This window comes from Gobius niger (assembly GCF_951799975.1).
Source record: "Gobius niger genome assembly, chromosome: 3".
Classification (NCBI taxonomy): Eukaryota; Metazoa; Chordata; class Actinopteri; order Gobiiformes; family Gobiidae; genus Gobius; species Gobius niger.
The window spans coordinates 28,660,350-28,685,195 of NC_136854.1; the positions used below are offsets into that span (position 1 = coordinate 28,660,350).

At 41.0% G+C, this 24,846-nt stretch overlaps 2 protein-coding genes across 5 annotated transcripts; both read right to left on the minus strand.

Moving 5' to 3' along the window:
* Positions 1-79: 79 nt before the first annotated feature.
* pld5 (phospholipase D family member 5) lies at positions 80-11,554 on the minus strand. Of its 2 annotated transcripts, none has more exons than XM_079553760.1 (10): positions 11,200-11,554; positions 5,944-6,080; positions 4,975-5,158; positions 4,633-4,741; positions 3,674-3,801; positions 2,696-2,893; positions 1,519-1,670; positions 913-1,078; positions 731-821; positions 80-656 (listed from the first exon to the last, which is right to left on the minus strand). In XM_079553760.1, exons 1-10 carry the CDS (start codon positions 11,356-11,358, stop codon positions 382-384), a joined length of 1,599 nt encoding a protein of 532 aa, XP_079409886.1. In that variant the 5' UTR covers positions 11,359-11,554; the 3' UTR covers positions 80-381. The 2 variants fall into 2 exon arrangements, with proteins under 2 accessions (XP_079409886.1, XP_079409887.1); XM_079553761.1 differs by lacking the exon at positions 11,200-11,554 and adding an exon at positions 7,877-8,166 and having other exon boundaries at positions 81-656.
* Positions 11,555-14,094: 2,540 nt separating this feature from the next.
* Positions 14,095-24,071, minus strand: cep170ab (centrosomal protein 170Ab). 3 transcript variants are annotated; one of them, XM_079552757.1, is made up of 19 exons: positions 23,938-24,071; positions 22,463-22,605; positions 22,294-22,383; positions 22,103-22,184; positions 21,937-21,992; positions 21,697-21,853; positions 21,473-21,613; positions 20,847-21,293; positions 20,544-20,749; positions 19,693-19,812; positions 19,489-19,621; positions 17,853-19,316; positions 17,547-17,781; positions 17,326-17,434; positions 17,100-17,234; positions 16,728-16,816; positions 16,429-16,522; positions 15,712-15,763; positions 14,095-15,220 (listed from the first exon to the last, which is right to left on the minus strand). In XM_079552757.1, the coding sequence occupies exons 2-19, from the start codon at positions 22,565-22,567 to the stop codon at positions 15,000-15,002; spliced, it is 3,936 nt and encodes a 1,311-aa protein (XP_079408883.1). In that variant the 5' UTR covers positions 22,568-22,605; positions 23,938-24,071; the 3' UTR covers positions 14,095-14,999. The 3 variants fall into 3 exon arrangements, with proteins under 3 accessions (XP_079408883.1, XP_079408882.1, XP_079408881.1); XM_079552756.1 differs by having other exon boundaries at positions 17,853-19,277; positions 20,379-20,749; XM_079552755.1 differs by having other exon boundaries at positions 20,379-20,749.
* Between the last annotated feature and the right edge of the window lie 775 nt (positions 24,072-24,846).

Below are 24,846 nucleotides of genomic sequence, written 5' to 3' on the forward strand. Positions count from 1 at the left end.
CAACACTTAAAAAAGTTTTAATAAATAGTGTAAGAAGTCAAATAAATAAAACGCTTTCATGCCACTCTTATTCTATTGTCTGAATTGCACAAATCCAAAAGCTCTACTAAAATGTTATTTTGACTGCCTGCTTGTGGATCTGAAAACTTTAAAACCTGTTAGGCACTGCTTATTATTCTGTTATTATGTGTTGAAGGAATTGGTTAATTTGGTTATATTCATGCTGCATTGCATGCTTTGTTATGTAGCCCATTTATTTAGCAGAGTTATTAGTGGTGTACTTGCTACTGCAATCAACAAATATACAGTGTATATAAAGCTGCAAGTGTACAATATACAAGTCTTAAACGGCATATTGGAGCTCTGGTTTGTGTGGTGCATTCAGAGTACTTGTAGAGATAAGGGATATTTTGAATAATTTCCCCTCTCTTTAGCTTTTGAATGAAACTCCTCTTTTTGAATGTCTCTGTATTTGCCGTTTTGATACTTAGTGCTTTGTTGGGTCTTGGTGTAACGCGATCTCCAGTCTCTATCAAAAGTGGCACGGACTTGGCCCAGGATTGTCCTTGCTCTGCTCTTGAGGTTATTCTGCAGCATGAGGACAAGCCCAACTCCTACATTGATGGTAAAGTCACTCCCTGCCCAGTTATGATTTCCTATGAACAGATCGTGCACAATAAGGAATCAAATAATTTCCAATCAAAGCATGCAGCATATTATAGTAGCTTACCAATATAGACAGCGTTATCAGTCACCATATATCTGTTATGGTTGAGTGGATCCTGGATATCCCCCTTTTGCTCAGTTCTACTAAAGAACCTCTGCAAACCATACATAATATTCAAATCATACTTTTTTCTTGAGATTTGGTAATTATACAAATAGTGCTTAGTTAATTAAGGATTTCTCTACCACTTCCAGGGAGCAATTATGAAGTTGCAAGCAAAGCGACTTGAGGGAGGCCACAAAGTTAAAGGTGAGTGGATTAGTCTTTTTCCAGTAAGTAATAAGCAGACGAACTTTGATTCTTCTCAGCACCACAGCCTCTCTGATGACTTCATCGATAGATGACCAATACCTAAGGGAAAGTTTTACATTTTATTTACATAAAATCTCCCATTATGTGTTGGGATCATTCACATTGTGACAGATTGTTATTCATCTTGTAGAACAGTGGTTCTCAAACTGTACCGCCTTAAAATTTTTTACCTCCAAGTATCACAAGGCCAAGATCAAATTAGGAAAAAAAAAAAAAATCACATCTAAACCAGGAGTAAATCATGTCTAAACCAGAAATGACACCTAACTTAAATGCATTTGCAAAGTATACAATCATTTCTATTTAAACAAATTCAGTTAAAATTGCAGATATTGCTGATTAATACCTAAAGAAGCTCAAGGAACACCTGCAGTACATGTACCACAGTTTGAGGAGCACGGTCCAGACGTAAAATTAACAATAGTAATTTTGTCTATCTCATGCGCAATGGCTTGAATTGTGTATGCTAGATGTAGTACCTGGTAATGAGGTTTCCTTTGAGTTTCCTGTTCACCAAAGGGAGATAGTCTGTCACAGAGATGAAGATAAATGTTTGGGCGCCCTGAATGACTTGAGATATGGCATCTATATCTCTGGTTCGATCTTTAGGGCAGAAGAGCTCAGGCGAGGTCTGAATGTGGAATACATCATAAAGACAAGATTGAATTCAAATCATTTTCACATGTCAACTATGTTTGTAAAACAGAACTTTTGGCCATTTCATAACAACCATCACAGCTCAAGAAGAATGAGATTTAAAAACACATTATATCATATTTAAATGCTTGTGTGTCCCTAAAAAAGACCCACACTGTGCAGGTTGACGTTGGCAGCTTAACAGCATGGTTCCATTAGTGCCTGTAGGATGATAAACACGGCACTCCTGATTCGACTGGTAACAAAATTAATTTGTGTCAAATTATACTAGGTTTGGGATAAAGATGCTCCTCATGCTCATGACAACAATTTACTCAGGTTCTTTTGATTAAGAAACTACTTGTAGTAGCAGTGACTGTTACAACATACTGTTTTAGCAGTTCTAGTGAATTCTAAAACCATAAAACAGAACCAAATGTTTTCTTATAAATGTGTATTATCTATTTGAGTTGAACACCCTAGTAACTTTCTTTAGTGCTGTACCAGGACCCAACAGGCATCAACACGTGGTACCTTAAAACATGCTTGCTGGTACCTGTTTCCTTAATTTTCTTGCATCTTAGATTACAATATTGATTTCATCATGATTCATATGTACTTAGCATCTCTATATTGCCTTCATCTAAAGCCATCTACTTCTTCTGTAAGTTCACACTTCATCATGATTGGTTGGTTATACCTTTCATTCACTCAGAGCACCATGGAGCTGCCTAGCAGGAGAAGTAGTGTGTGTTTTTAGCTCAGATCTCCATAAAAAAAAATTAGCACTTAATCACAATATCAGGATCTCTCCAAATTAGCAGACCTTCACAGCAATCAGATCACAATCTTACTGTACTAATTCCGCTCAGTAAGTTTATTATTAGTATGACTTCCTGTTTGCTGTCTTGTGATGGATACAGTGACGCTATAGCCAGCTTCTTTACTGTCACTTCTACTGTATGTCTGCTGTTATTATTAAGGTATAATACAGACAAATAGGTTATAACAGTTGCTCACAGAAACATAAGCTGTGGCTTCCGTATCATTGACTTGTAGATCCAGTGGCTCGTGCCGGTTGTAGAGGCCGGTGATTCTCCGGGACCAGATGGAGGGGATGTAGTCACGCTCATGGAGCTGCCAGTAAAATGAGAAGACTCTGTGGAGGTCCAGAGCCAGACAGCTGCAGTTATACGCCATCAGCCCCAGCTCTTTCCTCTGTGGAGCGACAGACACAGTGCAGAAAACAGCTGATCTGGCACATAATTTACTCTAGGTCCAGGTGACTGATGAGAGGAGACGCTGTGAGATGTGTTATTAATGAGGCTGTATTGGTATTGGGCTGAAAATTAGATCGGACCAGGAGGCCTCTGTAGTAAGTCAGCACACACAGCAAAATAACGAACAAAGACGAAGGCTTCTAAAAATATCCTTGCGACACAGCAGATTTATTTTTGTCTTATTACATGCTCAAGAAAAGTCAGTTGTAAATGTGCTTTCTTTCTTTTCTCCAAACCGGTGTTATGCAAAATCATGAAAAAGTGCTTCCCAGCCACATGGCACAATTTTGATGAATGTTCAGAGCTTGTTATTTTTCCTTATTCTAAATTGAAAGGCCCCAAATTGCAGTCCGTGCCAACACGCTCCACAATTGTAAACATACATATTCAAGACAAAGCCAAGTGCTACTTGTCTTTTCGGCCCAATGCAGACAGACCTCCTAAATCAACCCTGTTACGCATTAGGAATTACAACCCTGCATTAGGAGCAACCTCGCAGGTGTGCACGAAGTACAAGTGCTCAGACTTTGTGCGGTTCATCCTGTCCCTGTAGGTGTGCAGAGGATGTCATTTAATTACGTCTGTCTCATTAATCTCTCAAATTAAAGCCACATGCAGTCACCATTTGGGGCCATAGAGGACCCCACAAGGTAAAATTCATTATATAAATTATCTCATTCCAGTTTTAATTTCACTCTGTTAATGTTCATATACTTACTATAGAAAATGACCTCCAGTCCATATCGCCGCTCCCTATGTATATGTGCTTGCGGTCCACTATCCAAAATGAAGAATGCAGCCCCCCTCTGGTAAAAACTGTCATATTAACAAAAGACATCTCTGCACCTAGAAAGCACACAAGCAAAGAATTAACGTTGGTATAGAAAATGACAATGCAATGGCTTTATATTAAGTCCAAATGGGCTTGGAGCAATATTCAGTTGGGGCAGCATGGTGGTGCAGCGGTTAGAGCACCACCATGAGGATCCCACCTGGACAAGGCCTTTCCGTGTGGAATTTGCATGTTCTTCCTGTGTCTGTGTAGGTTTCCTCCGGGTACTCCGGTTTCCCCTACCACTAAAAATAATAATGCATTGGTTTTATATATTGCTTTTCCAGACACTCAAAGACGCTTTACATGGCATTATTCATTCACTCCATACTTGGTGGTGGTAAGCTACTATTGTAGCCATAGCTGCCCTGGGGTAGACTGACGGATGCGAGGCAACCAGTCTGCGTCATCAGCCCCACCACTCACTCACTCACTCACTCACTCACTCACTCACTCACTCACTCACTCACTCACTCACTCACTCACTCACTCACTCACTCACTCACTCACTCACTCACTCACTCACTCACTCACTCACTCACTCACTCACTCACTCACTCACTCACTCACTCACTCACTCACCGGTATAACAACCTTTCTAAACATATTTCTTTAAATTGATATTTGACATTATATCCTTTGCAGTTACAGTATATGTGAGACTGCTACAGTATCTACAAACTACTATTTGAATCAATATTGTGTTAAATAAAGCAGACATAATAATTTTCATAGAGGATGCCACACATAGAAGATAATAGCTCTATCAGTTACTCTTGTTGTTTTGGAGAAACTGCTTTAGTGGCATTACAAACAGCTTTCATTAATGCTGAAAAATGACATACCATGTGCCTTCAAGGTCTTCAGCTCAGCCGAGTCAGTCAGGCTACTGGCAATTCTCAATTTAACCCCTCGAGATTTCAGTCCAATCAGCCTCTGTAGCAAAAGCTGGCCCTGAGAAGAAGAGACCCAAGCCACGTATTACTGTAGACAAGAATTACAGTCACATGTGGCAGATGTGAAAATGTCAATACAAAGGTCAATACAGTATCGACTACAACCTACAAGACTAGAGACATTAGTTAGAAAACACTTGGTACATCTTCACAGAAAATGAAAGTTTGCCTTCCAGAAGTCCAGTAAAATTATCCAAGTTTGGAAAAAGTCAAAGCTCAGTCACTTTGTACCTGTTTTGCAGAACCTGGTATGGTGTCCGCATCCCAAGAGTTGAGATTCCAGGTTGGAGACACCACCTCAATCGAATGTTTTGCCAAATCCAACAGTGTGTGAAATCCTGCAGACAGAGGCAGGTTTGCCTTTGCGTCAGGAGGAAACAGGAGGTCACCAGGAATATTCTCCACAAGAACAAAGCTGGAAGTAATAGAGGTAGGTGATCAGATCTTTACTTACATTAACATTAAGAGACCCTTCACCCATTCCCACTATCATTCATACACCAGTGACAGACACTTGAGATAAGGTGGATAAAGTGTCTTGCCCAAGGACACAATGACAGTGTGAACCTGCGGGATTCGAACCGCTGACTTCCCAGTACCAAGACGGCCCCCTCTTGGCATGGTAGCACAGCGGTTAGAGCTAGTGCTTCACAGCTAGAAGGTCCCGGGTTTGTTCCCACCTGGACGGGGCCTTTCTGTGTGGAGTTTGCATGTTCTCCCTGTGTCTGTGTAGGTTTCCTCCAGGTACTCCGGTTTGCCCTACCACTAAAAACATGTACAATAGGCCTGAATGAATGAGTGTGTTTGAGAGTGCGAGTGTGGGACAACGGATGGAAATTAGCCCATGGCTACAATCTGGTGTGGCTTGTTTACATGCATGAGACCCATATGTGTTCATTAACATGCACTGTCCCGACCAAATAAACCAATAAATAAATAAACACTATCTGTGCCACTGTCCCCACAATGAATTCTTACACGAGGAGGCAAACTCAAGTATTATTTATGAAGGTCCCAAGCTCGGATAAACGGTGAACATTCAATGAGGAAGGGCATCATTTTAAATTGTAGGCCAAATTACTACGCAAATGAGAAAAGTTAACTAGATGAAATACTTTCCCCAACTTTCTCATAAATGTGTCCACGAAGAGAAACAGACATGGTTGGTGAAGTTGGACACATTTCCTGTTCTTTACTTACCGACAGTTCCTGCTGCAGTTCTCCTCTGTGATGCCATCCTCACTATCTCCCCAAATATCCACGGATGAGAAAAACAAAGCCACAAGAACAGCAAAGCAACAGGCCAGGGCGAAGATAGCAATGCATTTTTGCTGGGTCTGAAAGGGAAGAGACACAAAAAATATATACAGTACCAGAATACAGTATAATGAATATCAATAAAGCAAAAACAAGTAAAATGACTAAATGACTAGAAAATATTCAAAGTATAGCCTGCCATGTCTTAAACTATACTAAATAACTAAATACTAAATAAACCATAAATCTTATGTCCTGGCATCATGTTTTAGTTAAATGTTATTAACACTGGACTGGTGTTCATATAGGGTAACACTAAATCCCTACATGTTCCTTCAAAATGAGCCTTTTTTTTTGCTGTTTTGCAAGTAAGACCTTTTAAATGCAGCCAGTCTGACGACATTGATGTGGGATTTAACTTTTAATGGAATGCGACAGGAAAATGATTATCTCTCTAATGCTGATGTCCTTAGGTCGACATTATTGATAAAAGGTTCGATCAATCCAACAACAAATACAGGTGTCCTATTCCAGCTCGGTTAGGGACCGCAGATTGGAGCAAAGACACACCCGCCTTCAGAAATCCCATTTTAGACCATGAGCAGGGACTAAGTCAAGTGGAACGCTCCCTCAATGAAGGCAAATTGACACACAAAAGCTCCACTGTAAAGCATATTGGAACGCCTGTGGTAGACTGTAACATATTGTCAGCTTTGGTGCTGATGCAAAGTGTTGTTGAGCAGAGTCTTATGACCTCTGTGCCAGGGGAGGAAAGCGAGATTAAGAAAAAGTTAAATTACTGTCTGTAGTGAAAGTGCAATAATAGGGGAGACTGTCAAGGCGCAGCATGGTCACCTGCATTATGCAACAATGCTGTATTTCTGATGGAGCCTGCAGAGCTTTGATTCAAGTGAAAGCTGCAGAAAAGGCGCTTGTGGTTTGCTTAAGTTTGCGTATTTTTCCTCATTTACCGCTTTGTAAGTTGCTGTCAACATGACATTATATATTCCTGTTGGTTGCGTTTGATCAATCAAGCAAATTGCACCGAGCAGTGTGTGTGTGTGTGTGTGTGTAAGCAGATGCTTCCTCCAAACCCATGCTGTTTCACCCTTGGAATATTTAGTTCATGAAAAGTCAGCACAATTCATGGAAATCTGGAACCCCGTATTATTTTTCTTTGAGTCAATGGGCTGACAGGCTGGTGGAGATGCGGCTCATTATGTTTGCTACAGTCAAAACGTGTCTGACATGTGGATAGATGCCTGCCCGAAGAGCCAATCACACTGTAATCCAGAGCAGGCTGTCAGATTCCGGCAGGTCAGGCACATGCTGATGTCAACACTAATACATGTACCAGCGTATGCAAGTGCCGAAACTGTTTATCTGCAAAAAAACACATCTCATCTGCCGCAAAGTTAATTACACATGACCGCTAATCACAAGTTAATAGGGGAACATATAACAACGTTTACTGCAATATCTGCAAATTCAATTTCCATATGATCAGAAGCTGAATGTTGGCCCTAAAATACATTTCAATTACTAATCAAAAAACAAACAAAGCTGAATGTTAGTAGAGTCCACCATCTCCTTCTGTTTTACACATTGAGAAATATTTAACTAAAGCCTTGATACAATTGTGTTGAGTCCTAGAATCAAATAGATTTTAAAAGTGTATCTATTTAAGTCATTTTTTAGCTAAGTGTCTGTAGAGTCTTAGAATATGCCAGTAGTTACTATTTACTCACTGAATTCACTGTAAAATGCTGGAATTGCGTTTACCACTGGTCTGGTAGTGCATCAAAATGTTGTATTGTATGATCAACATAGTTACACTGTTCAGCCTAAAATAAGATCACAATGCTGCAAACATCACCTTCACATGCTCTTGCGTCGCCTGTCCTGCCATGGGAGCAACACCTCTGCGAACTTTTCAGACAGGTGTAAAATGCCAGCTTACATTTCCCTCCGTCGATCTGCCACTCTCCTGGGGCCCTGAGCCTGTCCCGCTCTGTGCTCTTCAAACTCTGTCTTCATTATGCAGCTTGTACAGAGCCCGCACACTAATATATGTGCACCTTGTTTCCTTGTCTGTCCCAGTGTCCCACTACAGTTCCCATAGCCATACCCTTTGTGCTCACTGTCTCTGCCTCTCCTCCACCAGCGCAAAGAAGCAGTTAAAACAGACCATCCCCTCTTTTTCACAGAGCCAATGCAGTGCTGTAGCTGTAAGCCCAGGCACACCCCTCACTTGCACTTCCCTCTCTCTTTCTCATTTTCTGTATGTTTTATCTGTTTCTCAACAAAAATCCTTAGCGGCTGTCAAAACATGCTGGTGATACACATCATTAAATCATTAAATCATTGCTGTCTGTGCACAAAACTGACATTATCCTTAGAAGTATGGTATTGTGCTGTATCAGTGACACTAGAGTTAGGCTTGGTTATGCTTAATTCAATGCCAAGAACTGAGGCTCGTCTCAAGCCAATTGCAACTGCTTACAGAAAGAGCACCAATGCTTACTTGTTCTTTTTCTAAGCTAAAAGAGCTGAAAACATCATGCTGCTGGCTGCAGGCAAACTGGCAGTGTGTACTGTATGGCAGGGCAGCATGCAATGGGGAAACAACGGATGTAATGAGATATGTACAAGAAACATGAGAAGCTAAATGGCATTGAAGAGCTAAAGAATTACAGTGTAGTGTTAGTGTACGGATGAAAGCAGGTCTGTTTTTGTCACAGGTCTCATTAAATAAGGCACCTTGGCACACTGCAGAGATTATTTGGTCTCCCTCAACCAAAAGTGTATAAGCTTTGTTAATACTACACAAATTTATAATGACCAGCTGAAATGCCACAGAGTAATAGCTCACAGTGCAACAAAGTCACAGCAATGAAACCTGCTGTGGCAGAAGGCGACCTCTATAAGACAACCTTAGAGAGAAAAAATAAAACAGAGGGAGAGACACTTTCTAAAAGTAGAGAGGAGCAGTGTGTAAACACCTTTATGAGTGCATATGTAGTGGATATTGTAATAAAAAGGTGCTCTATCTGGACTGTGGACTGGATGGAACAGCTCTTGTTTAGCACATGTGCACATGTGCAATCTTATAATGAAAAGTGCTCTCTGCAGTGTCATTCTAATGTATGGTCCCACTCTAGACGGAGCAATAACTTCTGCTTATCAAGGCCTTTATGATAATGGGCCTGTTTTCCTTTGGCCGGCCTAATTTTTCAGGGGTGGCTTTTTTTTCTTCTTTTTACATAGAATATCTTTTTAGTTCAACATTTTTAAAACGCGTCTAAATAACAGGATGGGAACAAATTCTATTCATGTTTCCTGCAAGCACGCTCTCATATACTTAAAACATGCCAAATTAGCTGAATTTTTGAGGAAGGAGGCGATCCAAGGCACTCTGACTTTAGTAAATTCACTAAAGTGGGAGGCGATCCAAGGCACTCTGACTTTAGTAAATTCACTAAAGTCAGAGTGCCTCAGATCGCCTCCTTCCTCAAAAATTCTTCAGATGTTCTCCCTGGATGATCCTTGAAGCGCACCTGCAAAAACGTGTGATGGCCCAAAGACACACTCATAATTTTTTTCTTTATTCATTGGCAGATTTTTTTTTGTCAATTGTGAAAACACTAATACAAACAATACAGATCACGAGACAAAAGAACAGTGACCTAAGACAGACCTATCTTGAGGGAGTAGGACAGGCATGCTTACACTAAAGGGACTATACAGAGTTTAAAAATGTTAAAACTAATTATTTTCATCCCCCTACATGTTCCAGCAATGTCCTATGGTGTGGAATGAACCCAGACCCCATTCATTGAAGGATGAGTCAGATATAGAAGAGGACACATTTCCCAGCTGGGACACTAAACTATAGCCCGCCTTACTTCATGCCATGAAATCCCTGATAGAAACTTGGGGGGAAAAAAAGAAAACAATCTTCCCATATTCAGCTATTCTGTTCAACTGGACTTTTTGGAATGAGTTAACCTTTAAAGTAGGTCTGGTTTGCTTCCTGACTTTCTGAGTGGGACATCCGTCTGATTTTACGGCACTTTTAAATGCCAACCAGAGCCCAGTTAAACTGCTTTTAATAGCTCTATAGAGGAGAGATTCACTTTCAAGTCGGGGGCATATATTTTTGCCGCTGGTCAGGCTTTCATGTCACAAACGATTGTATATACAATTGATTGATGCTTTTTCATCGTCCATGCCACTGTAAGGGTCTAGGAGCCGCATATAGGCACATAGGAAGGTAGGGCTTTCACCTTCACACCTGAGATAAAACAGCAGGGGGCTATTTTATTTCCACAGCATCAGTGTCAGGTGCTGATTGAAGCCTGACTGGGAACAGTGCCATGGCAAAGGGCCGGGCCACTCGCCAATTGGTGTGTGGACTCACAGAGCATATAAGGATAGAGAGGTAAAAGCATTCTGTCTATAGCTTTAGCACTGGCAGCCAAATAGAAAGGAGAGGAAGGAGTTTATAATAAATAATTCATGTTTTTTTTTCCTTTTTTTTCTGAGGCAATAGATTTAGAGAATTCCGTTCGAAGACTATCTAAACATTTGTCACTGCTTTGCCGCTACCTAATGTGCATAGAGGAAAATAACCAATGTTGTTTTGTGGACATTTAACAATTTCACCAGACTGCTTTCCAAGTGGCTGAATCGTTCAAAAGCTTAGATTAAACACTGCAGATTTGTTAAGGTGTACAAACGAGAATGCAACACCATCTCAATCAATAATTCTGACAGGTTATTTACTTGAGGATTGGGAAAAAGCAACAAACAGGGCAACTTTTACTGAACAGGTGACATCTTTAATGATTTTAAGTCTGTGGTGCATTTAGTTATATTTTGAAGTTTGAAGTTGGCTTTAGTTAATCACAATTACATCAAAATGCAAAAATAAAGTAGCCCCACAATAGATTAATACGTTCAAACAATATACCGTACGATTTATACATGTGTGAATATTTGGCTGCCCACAACAATGTCAGATTTTAGTCGCATTGTTGAACTAAACCATAAACAGTCTTTTTTATTACTTTGCAATTCAACCCTAATGCAATGTATGTTCTATTGATTCAGGCATGGTGGTATCAGGCGGTCAGCAGTTTGTATGTGTGCGCTGTAAGTCATGCTCTTAAAGGGAGTTGCTGATCCTTGTTTGCTCACCTTTTCCAGTTTGTCTTTGTGTTTGAGGAAGACGGATGCGGAGTAGCCCCGCTGCTGGATGGCGCTGGAGCTGCTACTTTTCACTGAGCACACATAAAGAGGGGCTGCTGGGAGGACTTCCACTTGCAGCCTAGACCTTGGATCATCAACCAACTCCATCGATTCCCCAAAAATTCCTGTTGGTAAATTGAATCTGAATGAAAACAAACACACACTGATTGTTGCTTGGTTATTTTGTCAAGCTGACTCAGCCTCTTCTGGTCTCTGGCTTTATGGATCTGTGCCACTTATCCATCTCATGAATAGTTTCCAGAGCCAGTTAAGGAGGGGCATGTTGTGGCCAGCAGCAGTGGGCTTTTAGACATTGCAGGGAGGTGCAACAGGAGACTACACAAAGCAGATCATAGACAGGAAGTGAGAAAAGCTAATCAGATTTAGGGAAAGTGTTAGAGGACACACTTTCTCACACTCAAGCGTATTACATTGCATCTTTTTACAACTTTGGAGCATGTACACTGAATACAATTGGTCACGCCCATACAAGCTATAGACTGATATCACTAACCTCCTGCACTGTAAAAAAAAAATCTTGAGAGAATTGTAAATGAAAAAGTGAAAACTCATTAATATCCAAATGTCAGTTCAGATTTTTACCCAAACATTCCACACTGAATCAACTTGCACTGGATTACCATACATACATTAAAGGCTGTAGAGCAAAAGGAAACCAGCATTTTTTGGACTTAAAGGGATATTTCAGGATTTTTGACATAGGGCCTCATTTCCTAGTTATCCAGAGTGTTGTTGTCTATTCTGGAGATACATATATTTTTAATTCAAAAAGTCCTTATATTTAAGAGTTTAGTAGTGCTAGGCTAGTGCTAGGCTAGTGCATGTCTATGGTAACTACTAGTAGCCTGCATTAAAAACGTCTGACCCAAGCACAGTGCACCTGAGGCAAATGACTTATAACACCAGACTACCGATATAAATGTCTGTTTTGACTGAAGGATTTTTGAAATATAACCATTTTGCATTTAAAATAACTTATATCTGAGTAGCATCAGCTTCTGGTTGTAAGCGACGCAGCAGCAGAGTGATCTGCTCGGTTACCGGATCTACAGTAGTTTGTTTACCTGCGGCCGGCGTTACTACACGTGGAATTCACAAAGGAGCTTTCTACAAATCAGATATGGCAACGTTTGGAGGACTTTTTAATTCAGGCTACTATTTACCTTGGACGTATGTTAGCCTAGCACTCGCCAAGCACCACTAAACTCTTCAAGTATAAGGACTGCATAAAACAAATAAAAATACATCTCCAGAAATCAACATTCTGGATAACTAGGAAATGAGGCCCTATGTCAAAAATCCTGAAATATCCCTTTATGTAATAAGTACATTACCTCTGCACAAGGCCATTTTGCAAAAACATTTTGGATACAAGGCAAAATGCTAGCCGGGATACGGAATAATTCAAGTTATTGCTTACAGCAGACACTCATTTTCTTCATCCTTACCTGTGCAATCCGGAGTGCCTCAGGGAAATGTTATTACTCCAACTCTGTTTACAATGTTTTTAAATGACCTATTGTCTGTGCTAGAAGACTGTTCTGTGATGCTACCCAAAAGTATTCTTGTTATTCCAGCAGCATATGCAAACCACACACTGTTTCCAGTGCACACCCAGCTCTCGCTATTGCTGGTATGAACTATGCCTCATTCCTCACTTCACATGTATGAAGTGGATATGGATCATCTTTGTTCCTGATCTTTGCGTAATAATAACACAGCTGCCTTATATATTTGAACTCCATTTGGGCACTTTAAAGGAAAACATTTATTTTTCATCATATGCATGAAGCTTCATGACTTTCTCAATTACCTGCAAAGTATGTCTCAGTCGTACAGGAGTTGTGCATCTTCAATGAAGGTATTCAAATCGTCTTCTGTACTGGTGGTTGAAGTCTCTAACGTTTCGCCTCTCATTCAAAAATGAGATGAGAGGCGAAACGTTCGAGACTTCAACCACCAGTACAGAAGACGATTTGAATACCTTCATTGAAGATACCTGCAAAGTATATTAAATTGACTTTTTCTGTTGCCCCTTGAGTGGAGTTTGCTGATACGTGATTTACTATTTTCTCTTTCCCTGATGCCCATAAGCAGCGGTGGCACAGTGAGGGGCCACAGCATGTGAACACTGGCATCGTACATCTCAGTCTGGCACCACACTGCTGCTAAATTGTCAAATAATGCTGGAAACAGCACTGAGCACATTTTTGTTTATTTGGTTGGGACAGTGCATGTTAATGAACACACATGGACACATGCATGTAAACACGGCATGCCAGATTGTAGCCATGGGCTAATTTGCATCCGTTGTCCTACACTCACACTCACAAACATACTCTAACTCATCCCGGCCTATTGTACATGTTTTTAGGAGGAAACCTACGCAGACACGAGAACACTATGTCATCCCATGCTGTTATTTTCTTTTACTGCCCTTCAATTAATTTAGACCCCAGATGAACTGAGGGTGTTGACATGGAATACATTGCAGTATAATTATTAGCACCATGTATGCAATAATTAAGCCACTAAAAGAACTAAATTGAAATAATTTTGTTAGAGCAAGATGGACCCACAGCAAATTATAGGAGTGGGGAGGAAAAAGAGATGCAAGGACATTTCTCTTAAAGGTTTGACAGAACAGAATAACTTAGAAGATGCAGTTAGTACCAGCTGGTCTGTAAAATCTAATATATGTAGATAAAAAAGGCGGGCTCATTGTCATGCACTTTTATTCAAAATCAAACAGACAATACACAGTATTGTAAGATCAACAGAACATTTATAACAATAAACAAAAATGCAATAATATAAAATTACTATAAATAAATGTTTCAAAACAGAATTTAAATCCAGATCCAGAGGATAAACACAATTGCAGGATAATCTTTATTAAAGATATGGCTGATATGTAGAAGGAGAGACGGTTACATTCATATGTAAACATGAGGCAGGAGACAGTGTAAAACAACGTTAAAGTTTCCTTCCTTGATTTGCAGGAAAGGGGTCAATATTAAAAAAGAGCAATACCTTCCTCTCCGACTTTGGTGTTTGGCCAAAGACAGAAACATATTCATAAAGCAGGAAGAACTATATTAGGAGCTTGTTAATAATCATCATAGACACATTACAGGTTCAGAATGAACATATCCTATACGTAGATCCCACACACTGTGCATCTCTTTAATCTTAAGGACTGTTTGATTTCGGGCACTTGTGAGGAAAAAGTACTTGGGTAGCTACATTTAAGCAACCATTTGCATTATATCAATGGTTCTTCTTTGATACATTGGTTAAACATAAGCTAGAACAAACATTGAGACATTTTTGTCACTTTCCTGGATACTTGGACATCATTGCACCTATTACATCTGCTTTCTGTATAGAACCCAGGCAATAGTTTGGACAGAGGGACAGTAAGGAAGTAAATTATTGGCAGGAAAAAAGAACATCGACACAATATAACCTAAAGCAGTATGTAACTGGGAAACTCAAAGTAAGGTGATTAGCTGTTACTAAATAAAGGGTTATGTTGAATAACTTTTACACTTTTTCATACTCCAAAAGCACATTTAAATGTGTAATTTCAGATGTCCAAAGTCTTATATTTTACTACGACAAAAGTAAAAAGATCCCCGCTGTAAATTGCATCAACACCATCACTGTAATTATTCAGTTACCATCTTCTCAACATTGGGTAACATTGACTTCCGACTTCAGGTAAATTACTTGGAGCCACCTTGAGTCCCAGAGTCCTGCTTTTTCACTTCTCCTGGGCCAGAGGGCCCACAAAGTTCAGGTCCTGAAAGGGCACTGGAGGTATTTATCTGTTTTTGTTTCTCTAATGCCTCCGTTCCTGGACTGGTCTGCTCACACAGGGGACTCGGCAATCCAAGACTGGTCAGGGCATCCAGTGTACCATCTGGGTCCACCATCATATCTATGACTGTGAAAATGAAACATAACATTAAAATATACAGCACCAAACATACAAACACTTATATTTCTTAAGGCCACACTGTATAACATTAAAGCCAATAGATTTTTAATAAAACACACACACAGTCATTTCTTTATGGGTGTGTTTATTGTTATAAAAAATAGCTCAAAACTCGCCCGCAGGGCTTGCCTCTCCTTAGACCTGACTTTTAACATTCCTGGAACATCACCAGCTTAGTTGTCACCATGAAAACATTGTTGTAGCCAAATGCTTGATTAAAATTGTTAGGTTAAGTGCTTTATTTTGGTAACCTAGCAAAAATAGCATTGTCAGTTTAACTGAGAATTTGGAGCACTTTTGGTATTGCCAGTATTATTGTTACTTTATTAGTGTTTTACAACAGCTTGGTTGATCTTGTGACATAGCAATATACTGTAGTGTATCCTGTAATGATTAGCAATGTGGCTTTAAATGGATGCATTACTTTATAGCCATACCAAGAAGCTGCCTCTCGACTCTCTTAAGGTCCTGAATGACGTTTGAAATCTCCTGTTAAAAAGACATAAATAAAAGATGAAGGGTGGTGCAAGACATGATTGAGTGAGTGAAAGCTCAAACTTCACATAACTCAGGTGCTCTCATCTGTGCTGCTGCAAGAGGCTGGACCAGAGCCACTGTGTACTCACTAATGCTTTATGAGCCCTGGGACAGTGTCGTGGATTGACATACCTCTCAGGTTATTCCACACTGGGAGACCAACAAATTTATATCATGCTGCTTTGAGCCACACCAGCATTGTGCAAGCCAGATCATTTTTGGACTTTGTGTTTGTTTATTCCCCAAAAAATTGGAAGCAGTAACATGAATCTAAATGACAAATGATCTTTCATTTAATTTCCCAGTCAACAAGCGAATAGTCAGCACTCTAATTAAGTGGATGACTTGCGTTATAAATCTTACACTATAATGTTAAAAATGACAATTAATACTTAATAGCAATGACTATATGAGCAAATTACTGAATTTGAAGTTGTAAATCTACACATCTACTATACATTTCCTTCCAAAATCAATGTTTTTTAATGGACATGTTTTGGGGGGCCCCTGCAGTGTCACTGAGAATCTGAGAAGCCCCGGATCTCACTCTGTGAAGCATTGCACTATAGTTTGGTATTTAGACTATCTGTATAAGAATTAATAGTGATGTGCAATACCTTGTTGGAGCTTTTTAGTAGTAAGGAGTCATGCTCAGCTTGTAGATTTCTTTCGATCTCATCCCATTTTCTTTCTTTATCTTTGAAGAGGATTCTGGAGGCCACATTGGTATAAAAATAGATAAAAGAAAATCACATGAAATAGACAATTTGTGCCTCTATCTTGACTTCAGATGTCATTGCTATTTCTGTTCTGTTACAATGCATTGTAAAAAAAAAAAAAGCTGCTTTAAACTTGTAAGGCTAACATGAACATAATGATAAACTTGCTTTACAATACAGTCAGATGGGTTTCAGACCTGATTTTGCAGGTTGTCTTGTCTACACACTGACGTATTCTGGTTGATAGTTGAGTCACCGATGTCAGGAGTAAACTATCTAGTATTGCCTGAAGGGGAAAAAACACATATTATATACAATAATGCTAATATTTCATATTGGCTAAATACTCCAAAATTTGAAATGTCAGGGCTCCCTCTTGTGGTAGAATTTTCAAACAACAAAAGGTATGAACGTGATGTCAGCGTTCAGCACTGAGTGGTTGATTTTAAGTGGCACCAATGAGTTATGGAGGTTGTTATTATTTGAGATTTTAGTCATGAGACTTTCATTTGACTAAAATAGACTACAGTAACAATGACCCACTGAACAATGGTATTCAAGAAACTCACGTCTTCCCTGTTCCATGTTTGGCGGCGGATAGAGCGCGAGCGTCCTGCTTTAGATCTGAGCTCCACCGAACGACCATTAGATTCTGCAGAGGCTCCTTCCAGGTCTACAGTATCATCAAATACCCGTTCGTCCAACTAGAGGCATAACACGACATATCCACAACAAATCCCACATCAGCAAGAAATCAGTGATGCTTCAATTCAGAGTATAATATGCTCCACATACCACAGCTCCGGGGTCAGTGGCAGCAGGGTTCACCGAGTCAATCTCTCCTGCTACATCATGGATCTCTCTGGCGAGCATGGCCAGATCTTTGGCTAAATCTTGACTTATTCTGGTCGAAATAACACACAATTTAATACTTACTTACTTTAAAAAAAAAAGTATTAATAGATTTTTATAACCTTTTCGTTCAATTTCTGTAAATACTTGCATGTATGATATACCTGGCTATTTCTTCACTGTGAGCAGTCCAGTCTCTCATATACTCGTCCTGCTCTCTGGAGTGCTGCTTCAGAGAGGCCAGGCCTGGAGTTGGAGGAGCTGATCCTCCCAGTTGAGCCACCCGCGTAGAAGTAATCGGTTGAGTCTGTCCCTGTCGGGTAGCGTGCCGATTTGAGCCATATTCATCCTCTGAGGTTGAGGCATAGTCTACTGGTACTCGTCGCCATCGGCTGCCGGCTAAAGACAGGAAACATTCTGTGGGAAATGTTCTTGAAACAAAAATGTATATGGCACTATGTAATGCTTACATGGTGGTGGGATATGTCCATAGGAAGAAGAGCCTTTGGTCTTGTCTGGAAGCTTAGAAGCACTGTTTGCTCTTGCTCTTGGTCCAGACACTTGTGTAACATTGGTTGCCCTTAGTCCCTGTCTCAGTGCATAGTCGCCTGCAGTGCTGCGGGCACCCAGTCTGTTTTTGGTGACAGTAGCCTCTGAGTCACTCTGGGCGGAGGGAGATCCCACCCTGGGCCTCCTTGGCTGAGCTAAGGCCTCGATTCTGGACATCCCTCTCTTTGCCATTCCAGTTCGGGATGTGGAGCTTGCGGTGGATGCCTCTGAGGCCACAGACATACGGTCCATGTCGGCCGGTTCGGTGTCAGAGGAGTCGCCCACCCGTACTCGTCTCAATAGGGACGTCCGGGTGGGTCTGGGCTTGGGGACGTTGCTGGTTTTACTGGCTGTGGTGGAAGGTCCCTGAGCAGGCTTTGACTTACTAGCACAAGACTTAGTGCTGCTTCCTGCTGTTGTGCTTGCAGTGGGTGCTCTGGTGTGAGAGCTTCGAGACTCCTGTGTGGAAACGGGCTGAGAATCAGACAAAAGCGAGTTGGAGTTGATATCATCATCTGTAAGGTCTAAGGAGGTCCAGGGGCGACCGGCTTGCTGTGGTACAGATACTCTGGTTTTGGCCTTCCTCTCCTGTGTATTTCGATTGACTGTGGAGCCTTTGGCAATTGAACACACTCCAGTTTTGTCCTTCATCTGTCCCACCAGAGCGCGCCTCTTCTGCACCTTCCTGACTCCATCAGCCTGACTGATGGTGCTCGTGGTGTCCACGTCTGACTCTGGAGACATGGAGCCCTCGATGGACTGGCTTGGGGGATCTCCTTGATCTGAGACTGTGGTTTCTAAAAAGGCAGCCACAGCGTCTGTGTCTTTTTGCAATGTGGCACTGTCAACACCAGTGTCTTTACTATTTCTGGTACTCGTGCAGCTGTCAATGCGTGGTATAAGTTCAATAGGCACATTGGAGCTGGGTTTCTCAACTGTAAAACTCTCTTGTCTTAGTAATGGCTTCCCACCACTTTCCCTTGCCTTTTCATCCTCCTTTTTCCTCCTTCTTGTTTCTTCTATTCTCTTCTCACCACTAGTGAGAGGACGAGGAGGTAGCTTTGTCAGAACACCAGTCTGTCCTGATTTCCCACTCCCACTGTCCTGGGATTTTGCTGGTGAGGAGCGACAGGGACTTCCTCCATGACTGCCCACACCTCCAGAGCTATAGCCACTGCGAGCTTTGCCCCGGGCCAGCTTGTCCTCGTGGCTGTCCTTTTCCTGCAGCTCTGTGTCCTGTTTCTCCCCCATGTCTGCCCTTACCCCAGACCCAGGACTTCGCCTTCCCAAGACTGTATCCTCAGCAGGCAGTTGTGGTAAAGTTCTCCTTTTGCGATCTGTGTAGCCTGTTGATGCAAATGAGTGACTTGACCCACTAATATCAGCTACAAATAAAGAAAAGGATTTAGTTTGTTTAGTAGTAGTAATAGTTTTGCAAATACAATAATAAATAAAAGGGAATCATCTTTATTTTTTGGGAGGAAAACATACAGTATTTTTGCCATGTTGTGTTATCTGCTTTAAGGCTAAAAGAAAAAAAAAACACAGTGATAATACCTCTGTCCTCTGCAACCATGACATGGCTATCTCCCCCTGATCCCTCGGGGTCAGTTCTTATGTGACCAGCTGCCAGTGTCGCCCACTGTGAGACCCAGCGAGGTCCCTCGACCATCAGATCCTCCGACAACAACTGAAAGTACAATGTTACAGAATTCAGTGTATCAGATAGACAAAATATGATCAAGGCCTTCACTCATGCACCTCAGACTCCGCACGCCCGGCCCTTCTCCTTTCTCCTGGAGCTGAATGCTGGGAGTTGCTGCGTTCTCTTTGCTCAGGGCCTATTAATCTGCACAGCTCCTGCTCATTTGCACCAAACACCTGTGCCAAGCAACAAAGACAACAAGGATTTTAGTGATCTGAATTACAAAAAGTCGCAAAAGTATTTAACTAGATCAGTATAAACATCTCAATTTGAGCATAATAATCCAAATTTTAGTTGTTTTGACTAGTTAAGAAGTTCTTGGGCATTGGTCCTAGATTATTTCACTTGTTCTGAGATGTTTCTGACTCGTTTCGATACATTTCGTCCATATTTCAGGTAATTTTCTTTGCCAATGGGGGAAGAAAATTGGTCTTATCTCATTGGCAATTTTACTTTCTTATTTCAAGCGAGATTTACCCTAGAACTGGTCTGAAATGTCCTCAAACAAGCAAAGTAAACTTGGTCTGATCAGGAAAAGTGTCTAAATGAGTGAAAACCGCTCAAAACAAGATACATTTCCTCAATTCAAGTCATTTAAGCCAATGCTTAATATTTACTTTTTGTAGTGTGTCTTCTACATCATATCTATATAGACAACTTGTTGCACTATATCAGTAAATTATATAGTGCTTTTCCATCTGTATGTAACTTCATTTGACATACAGTTATAGTATCATCACACCTTATATTTCATTTTTCTAGCCACTTCCTCTTCCCGATCTCCATTCTCCATCTCAATGATGTAGGTCCCTCTGTCACTAAAGTCATCCCCAAGGCGATAGCATTCATCACGTCCACTTTGTTGGTGGGGTGCAGAGCCACGCCGCCTCTCCACAAATCCACTTACAGCTTTAGAGTTTGGAGTTTTTCGGCGCCGTGCAGGGCTGTCTTCTTCTGCAAACAGACCCTCTGGTACATTAGCCCGACCTTCTCGAAACTTCATCCCTGGTCCTCCCCACAGGCCCCATGAGCGCTCTTCTAGTGTGACGGCCCTGCGCTGTTCTCCTAGCGCATTTTCAGTGTCGCTCTGAGTGCCGTCTTCATGTTTACTGCCTGTGCAAGCAAACAAAATAACAAAACAGAACAAAATTAAACATCTAGACACAATTGAAGCTCTCTCTAATTGTATTTCAAAGTCACAAACACAGACCTTGAAGACTTCTTAAATGAACAGGAACATCACTCTTGGCACTTTCCCCATCCTCCTCTGGAGCTGCAGTTTCTTTGAGAGCCAATGGCAGCTCGTTTTGGGCCAACCAGTCTGCTACTTTAACTTCTGCTGCCACCATCGCTGTCTGAAGTGGACTGAGGTCCTCTCCAACTGGTCTTTTAGGTCGTGCTTTAGTGTCCTGGCCTCCTTTTGCCACTCGGTCTTTAACAGTCACTTTACCTGACGCCCCCGGGTCAAACTCGATGGTGAAGGAGGCATGGCCGAGCACGGACTCTCCCAAAGAACTGGCTTCTGTGTTTTGACCTGCCACTTCACCAGCAGCTTTACTCACCGCAGGCAAATCTTTTGTAGGGATCTCAAAATAACTAGGATCCTGGCTTGAAATTGGCTGAGCAGATTTTTGGTTTTCTGGGCATTTTTTTGTGTCTATAAAAAGAAAACATTCAGAAAGATAGCGATAGATAAACACTGTATATCTTCGTTCCTACTGGTTTTCTTACAGTTATTTTTTATTGATTTGGACAGATTTGGAATAAAGTATTTTGGGTTGTGTCCAGACCAGTCATAAACATAAACATGTACACTTCCTAAATTAGTGTCGGCACCTGTCTCCGCCTTGTCCCGTTTCTTGTCGGAGCCTTTCTCCTCTTGAGGAGCAGCGCGTCGCTCGTTAGAATCTCCGTCCCCCCACCAGGCTGGCTGCCCATAGAGGGGAGTGCCCCTGTGCAACACTGCAATCTCTGCAGCTAAAACATAAATACATACATATTAATACTTAACACAGTTTTGTCAGTGGACAAGAAAAGTAATTTTACTCTATGGCTCTGACCTGTTTTGTCTTCTACTCTGCTAACTTCAAGGGCCTTCGCTGAAGCCCCTTCACAAACCAGTTCTGATGCTGCCTCTGCTGCTTTCACCTCAGATTTAGATACTTTCACTGATACCTTCTTTTGGCCAAGCTGTAATTGGCTGCTAAACTTCTCATGCTGACAGAGATAAAAAGCAGTCAAATTAGTGTCACATGCACGAGAAACATTAGACACTGGGCAGCAGGTCAACTGTACCTCACCTTCAAAGCCTCCTCAGGTATTAGCATCTCTCCTCGGACCACAGTGAACAGGTTGGTATGTGAGGCAAGTTAATGTCAAAGCAGCCTAATGCATTATGTACATGGCAGAGAACAATACACATGCAGAGCTATTGAGGTAAAGTTACCTGACTCTCTATTAAAAGGATATCATATCCAAAGCGCAGCTTGTCATCAATTTTTAGTGTCACATAAATTTGCTCCTGTATTCGGACATCGTTGACAAAAGTCTAAAATGCAAACAAAAAGCACCAAATATTAACAATACATTGTCTCTCTTCAGAACATACTTTGTACTGCTAAGTCCATCAAATGGGAAAAATTAAATTAATGACTCACCCCATTTAAGCTGCCCAAATCTTTCACTTTATGCTCATCTGTATTTGGCTCATAGTTGATGACAGCATGTTGTTTATCCACACTGCGGGACTGAAGAACACACGGTGTCTGTAACCTGCCACAATCTCATCCAGAAAGTTGTGATTGGAAAAGTGGACTTTTCTTTTACCTGTAGCATGAGTTCACAGTCATCTCGTCCCACAAATATCATCTCTCTGGGGAGACGGTGGCGCGTCCCCCCTCCGCTCAGCAAGAACCAGGAAGTCAGACTCATCTCTGCCTCAGATCACCTTTCGTCCTGAACGCATCCTGCTATAAATGGACAGCAGCTTCAACTCTCTCGTGGTATGAACAGTTCAATGCACTGATAAAAAACCTTAAACATCTGATAGTGTCACATGTTCTGTTACAAGACTTAACCCTAAGACAGGCGTTCACGTTGATACAATTCTTGACCAAGAGATTTTTTTGTGTAACATGAGTTGAATGAGATTACGTAAAAGAATTTACAGGAAAACATAATGAAATTTCATACTTAAAGGCTTTTGAAGACACTGAAAGACAAAGATACCAGTCTAAATCAATTAGAGAGGTAATTTGATTGGACTGCAGGAGGAGTAGCCCACAAACGCTTAAATACACAGCATTTGCCACTTAACATACACAAGGACCACTGTTTATATGGCAATTGGCTTACACTATCAAGATGAACAAATAGAACAACATATGTCCCTTGTGATAATCAATTGCTTGCCCATTTAGTATGGTCACATGATTACCATGCAGTTGTCAGAATGATCATGCACACAAGCCCCCATACAAGAGCTTCTTTGAAAGAAACAACAGTCTCTTCTCCATCACCAGCAGCAGCAGCAGAGTCACAGCAGTATGCAGCTAGGCCTTGCTGACTCACGCTCAAGTGGGGCTATAGGCGAATTTCTTCGCTTTAATTACGCACACTTGGTTTCTGCATTTCCTGTATACGAATCACGACAATTGGACTTGACGTCCCCTACCATTTACCCCCCTCTTTCTCTGCCAAGTCCTTAACCCTTTCCTTTTTCAGTGGCCTATATTTTCTGTTTATACGCCTGACCTGACGCGGGTCTACCACTCGTGGACCAATGACAGCACATGCATGTGAGGTGCAGTAGACTAGACTGTATTGCATCGGCCCAATAATAGGACGAAAATGAGGCTGTTAGGCCACATCTCAAATAAACGCTCACCAAGAAGGCACTAAAACGTGACAACAGTTCTTGCCAATAGCACTGGAGATAACTTGACCATTGTCTATTGATGACAGCGAATGTGATTGATATTTGCGTAAAACGGTGCCTTTATGCTCAAACGTATAATCCACAACGCTTTTGATGCTCCTTTGGTTTTACTTGATCCTTGAAATAGATCATGCTAATTAACTAACAGAAACACCGACCCACAGCCTGTTCCATAGAAGGAGACTAAATCCATTTGCTGTGTCCAAAAACCAAGCCTTTCGTTATGGTAGGCTATAGCCAGACCTGAGAGTCGAAACATCTCCTTCCTCATCTCCATCTCTTACGAACAAGACCCACAATATTAGCCTAAATACATATGCCAACATTTGAGTTCAAACTGAAACAGTCTTAAAACACGACTCACCAGAGGCTGTGCGGATTCTCAGCATCCGATATGTGGAGGTTTGTGTTCTGCTCGTGAGCGCTTTGCCCAACCCATCTCCTCATCACTGAATCGTCTTGGCCTCACGATGGCGCTGTAGACACACGTAGCGAAAGTAACGCGTTGTTATGTAATACAGTACGCTTTGGCTGGTGCCATTACTTGAAATTGAAGATAATTGTATAAAAGACTGCTTTCTATTAAACAATGCAGACGGATTTACGCAGCATCAGCGAAATTAAAATAATTTCTTGTGATCTGCGTTGTGGTTCACCTTTATAACAGGCTTTTCTGCCCAAAGAATTGAATATTGTATGGTGAATTCTTAATTTTCTGGATACGTCCCTCATGTTGCATCACAGTGAAATGCAAAATTGAATACGGAGTAGACGCACATTTTGTTTCAGCCTATTCCTTCAACCTCCTCAACGGTATATAATGTCATGTAATAATAATAATAATAATAATAATAATAATAATAATAATAATAATAATAATAATAATAATAATAATAATAATAACAATTGTTTTTATTATTTAAAAAAAAATCTAAAATATTGGAAGCAACATAATTTATATAGAAAAATATTAAATGTGACCGTCTACTACATGGTTGAGTTGTGTCACATTTGGAGGACAGTTCTAGCTCTCGAGATTACAAGTGCAGATGTTCTATTTAAAGCCATGTAGCACATAAACATAACAGGTGACAGAAGAGAGTCGATACTTTTACCAATCATACAAATTACTGCCAAAACCTTCGAATTCACCACTAGATGGCGCTATAGGATCGACCTATAGGGCAGATACTCAAACCATTCCCAAAGTCCAGAGCGTTGCGGCCCCTGATCAATCAGAACATCTCACGTTAGCCCCCTAAGCCATAAGAAT

Coding starts and splice junctions, on each gene's coding strand:
- pld5 (XM_079553760.1), bottom strand. CDS start 11,358: ATGGAGTTGGTTGATGATCCAAGGTCTAGGCTGCAAGTGGAAGTCCTC. Junction 5,159..5,943: donor AACTGCAGCAGGAACTGTCG/GTAAGTAAAGAA, acceptor TATTACTTCCAG/CTTTGTTCTTGTGGAGAATA. Junction 2,894..3,673: donor ACTGGAGGTCATTTTCTATA/GTAAGTATATGA, acceptor GTCGCTCCACAG/AGGAAAGAGCTGGGGCTGAT.
- cep170ab (XM_079552755.1), bottom strand. CDS start 22,567: ATGAGTCTGACTTCCTGGTTCTTGCTGAGCGGAGGGGGGACGCGCCAC. Junction 21,854..21,936: donor TACCTGAGGAGGCTTTGAAG/GTGAGGTACAGT, acceptor TATCTCTGTCAG/CATGAGAAGTTTAGCAGCCA. Junction 20,750..20,846: donor TCATTTAAGAAGTCTTCAAG/GTCTGTGTTTGT, acceptor TTGCTTGCACAG/GCAGTAAACATGAAGACGGC.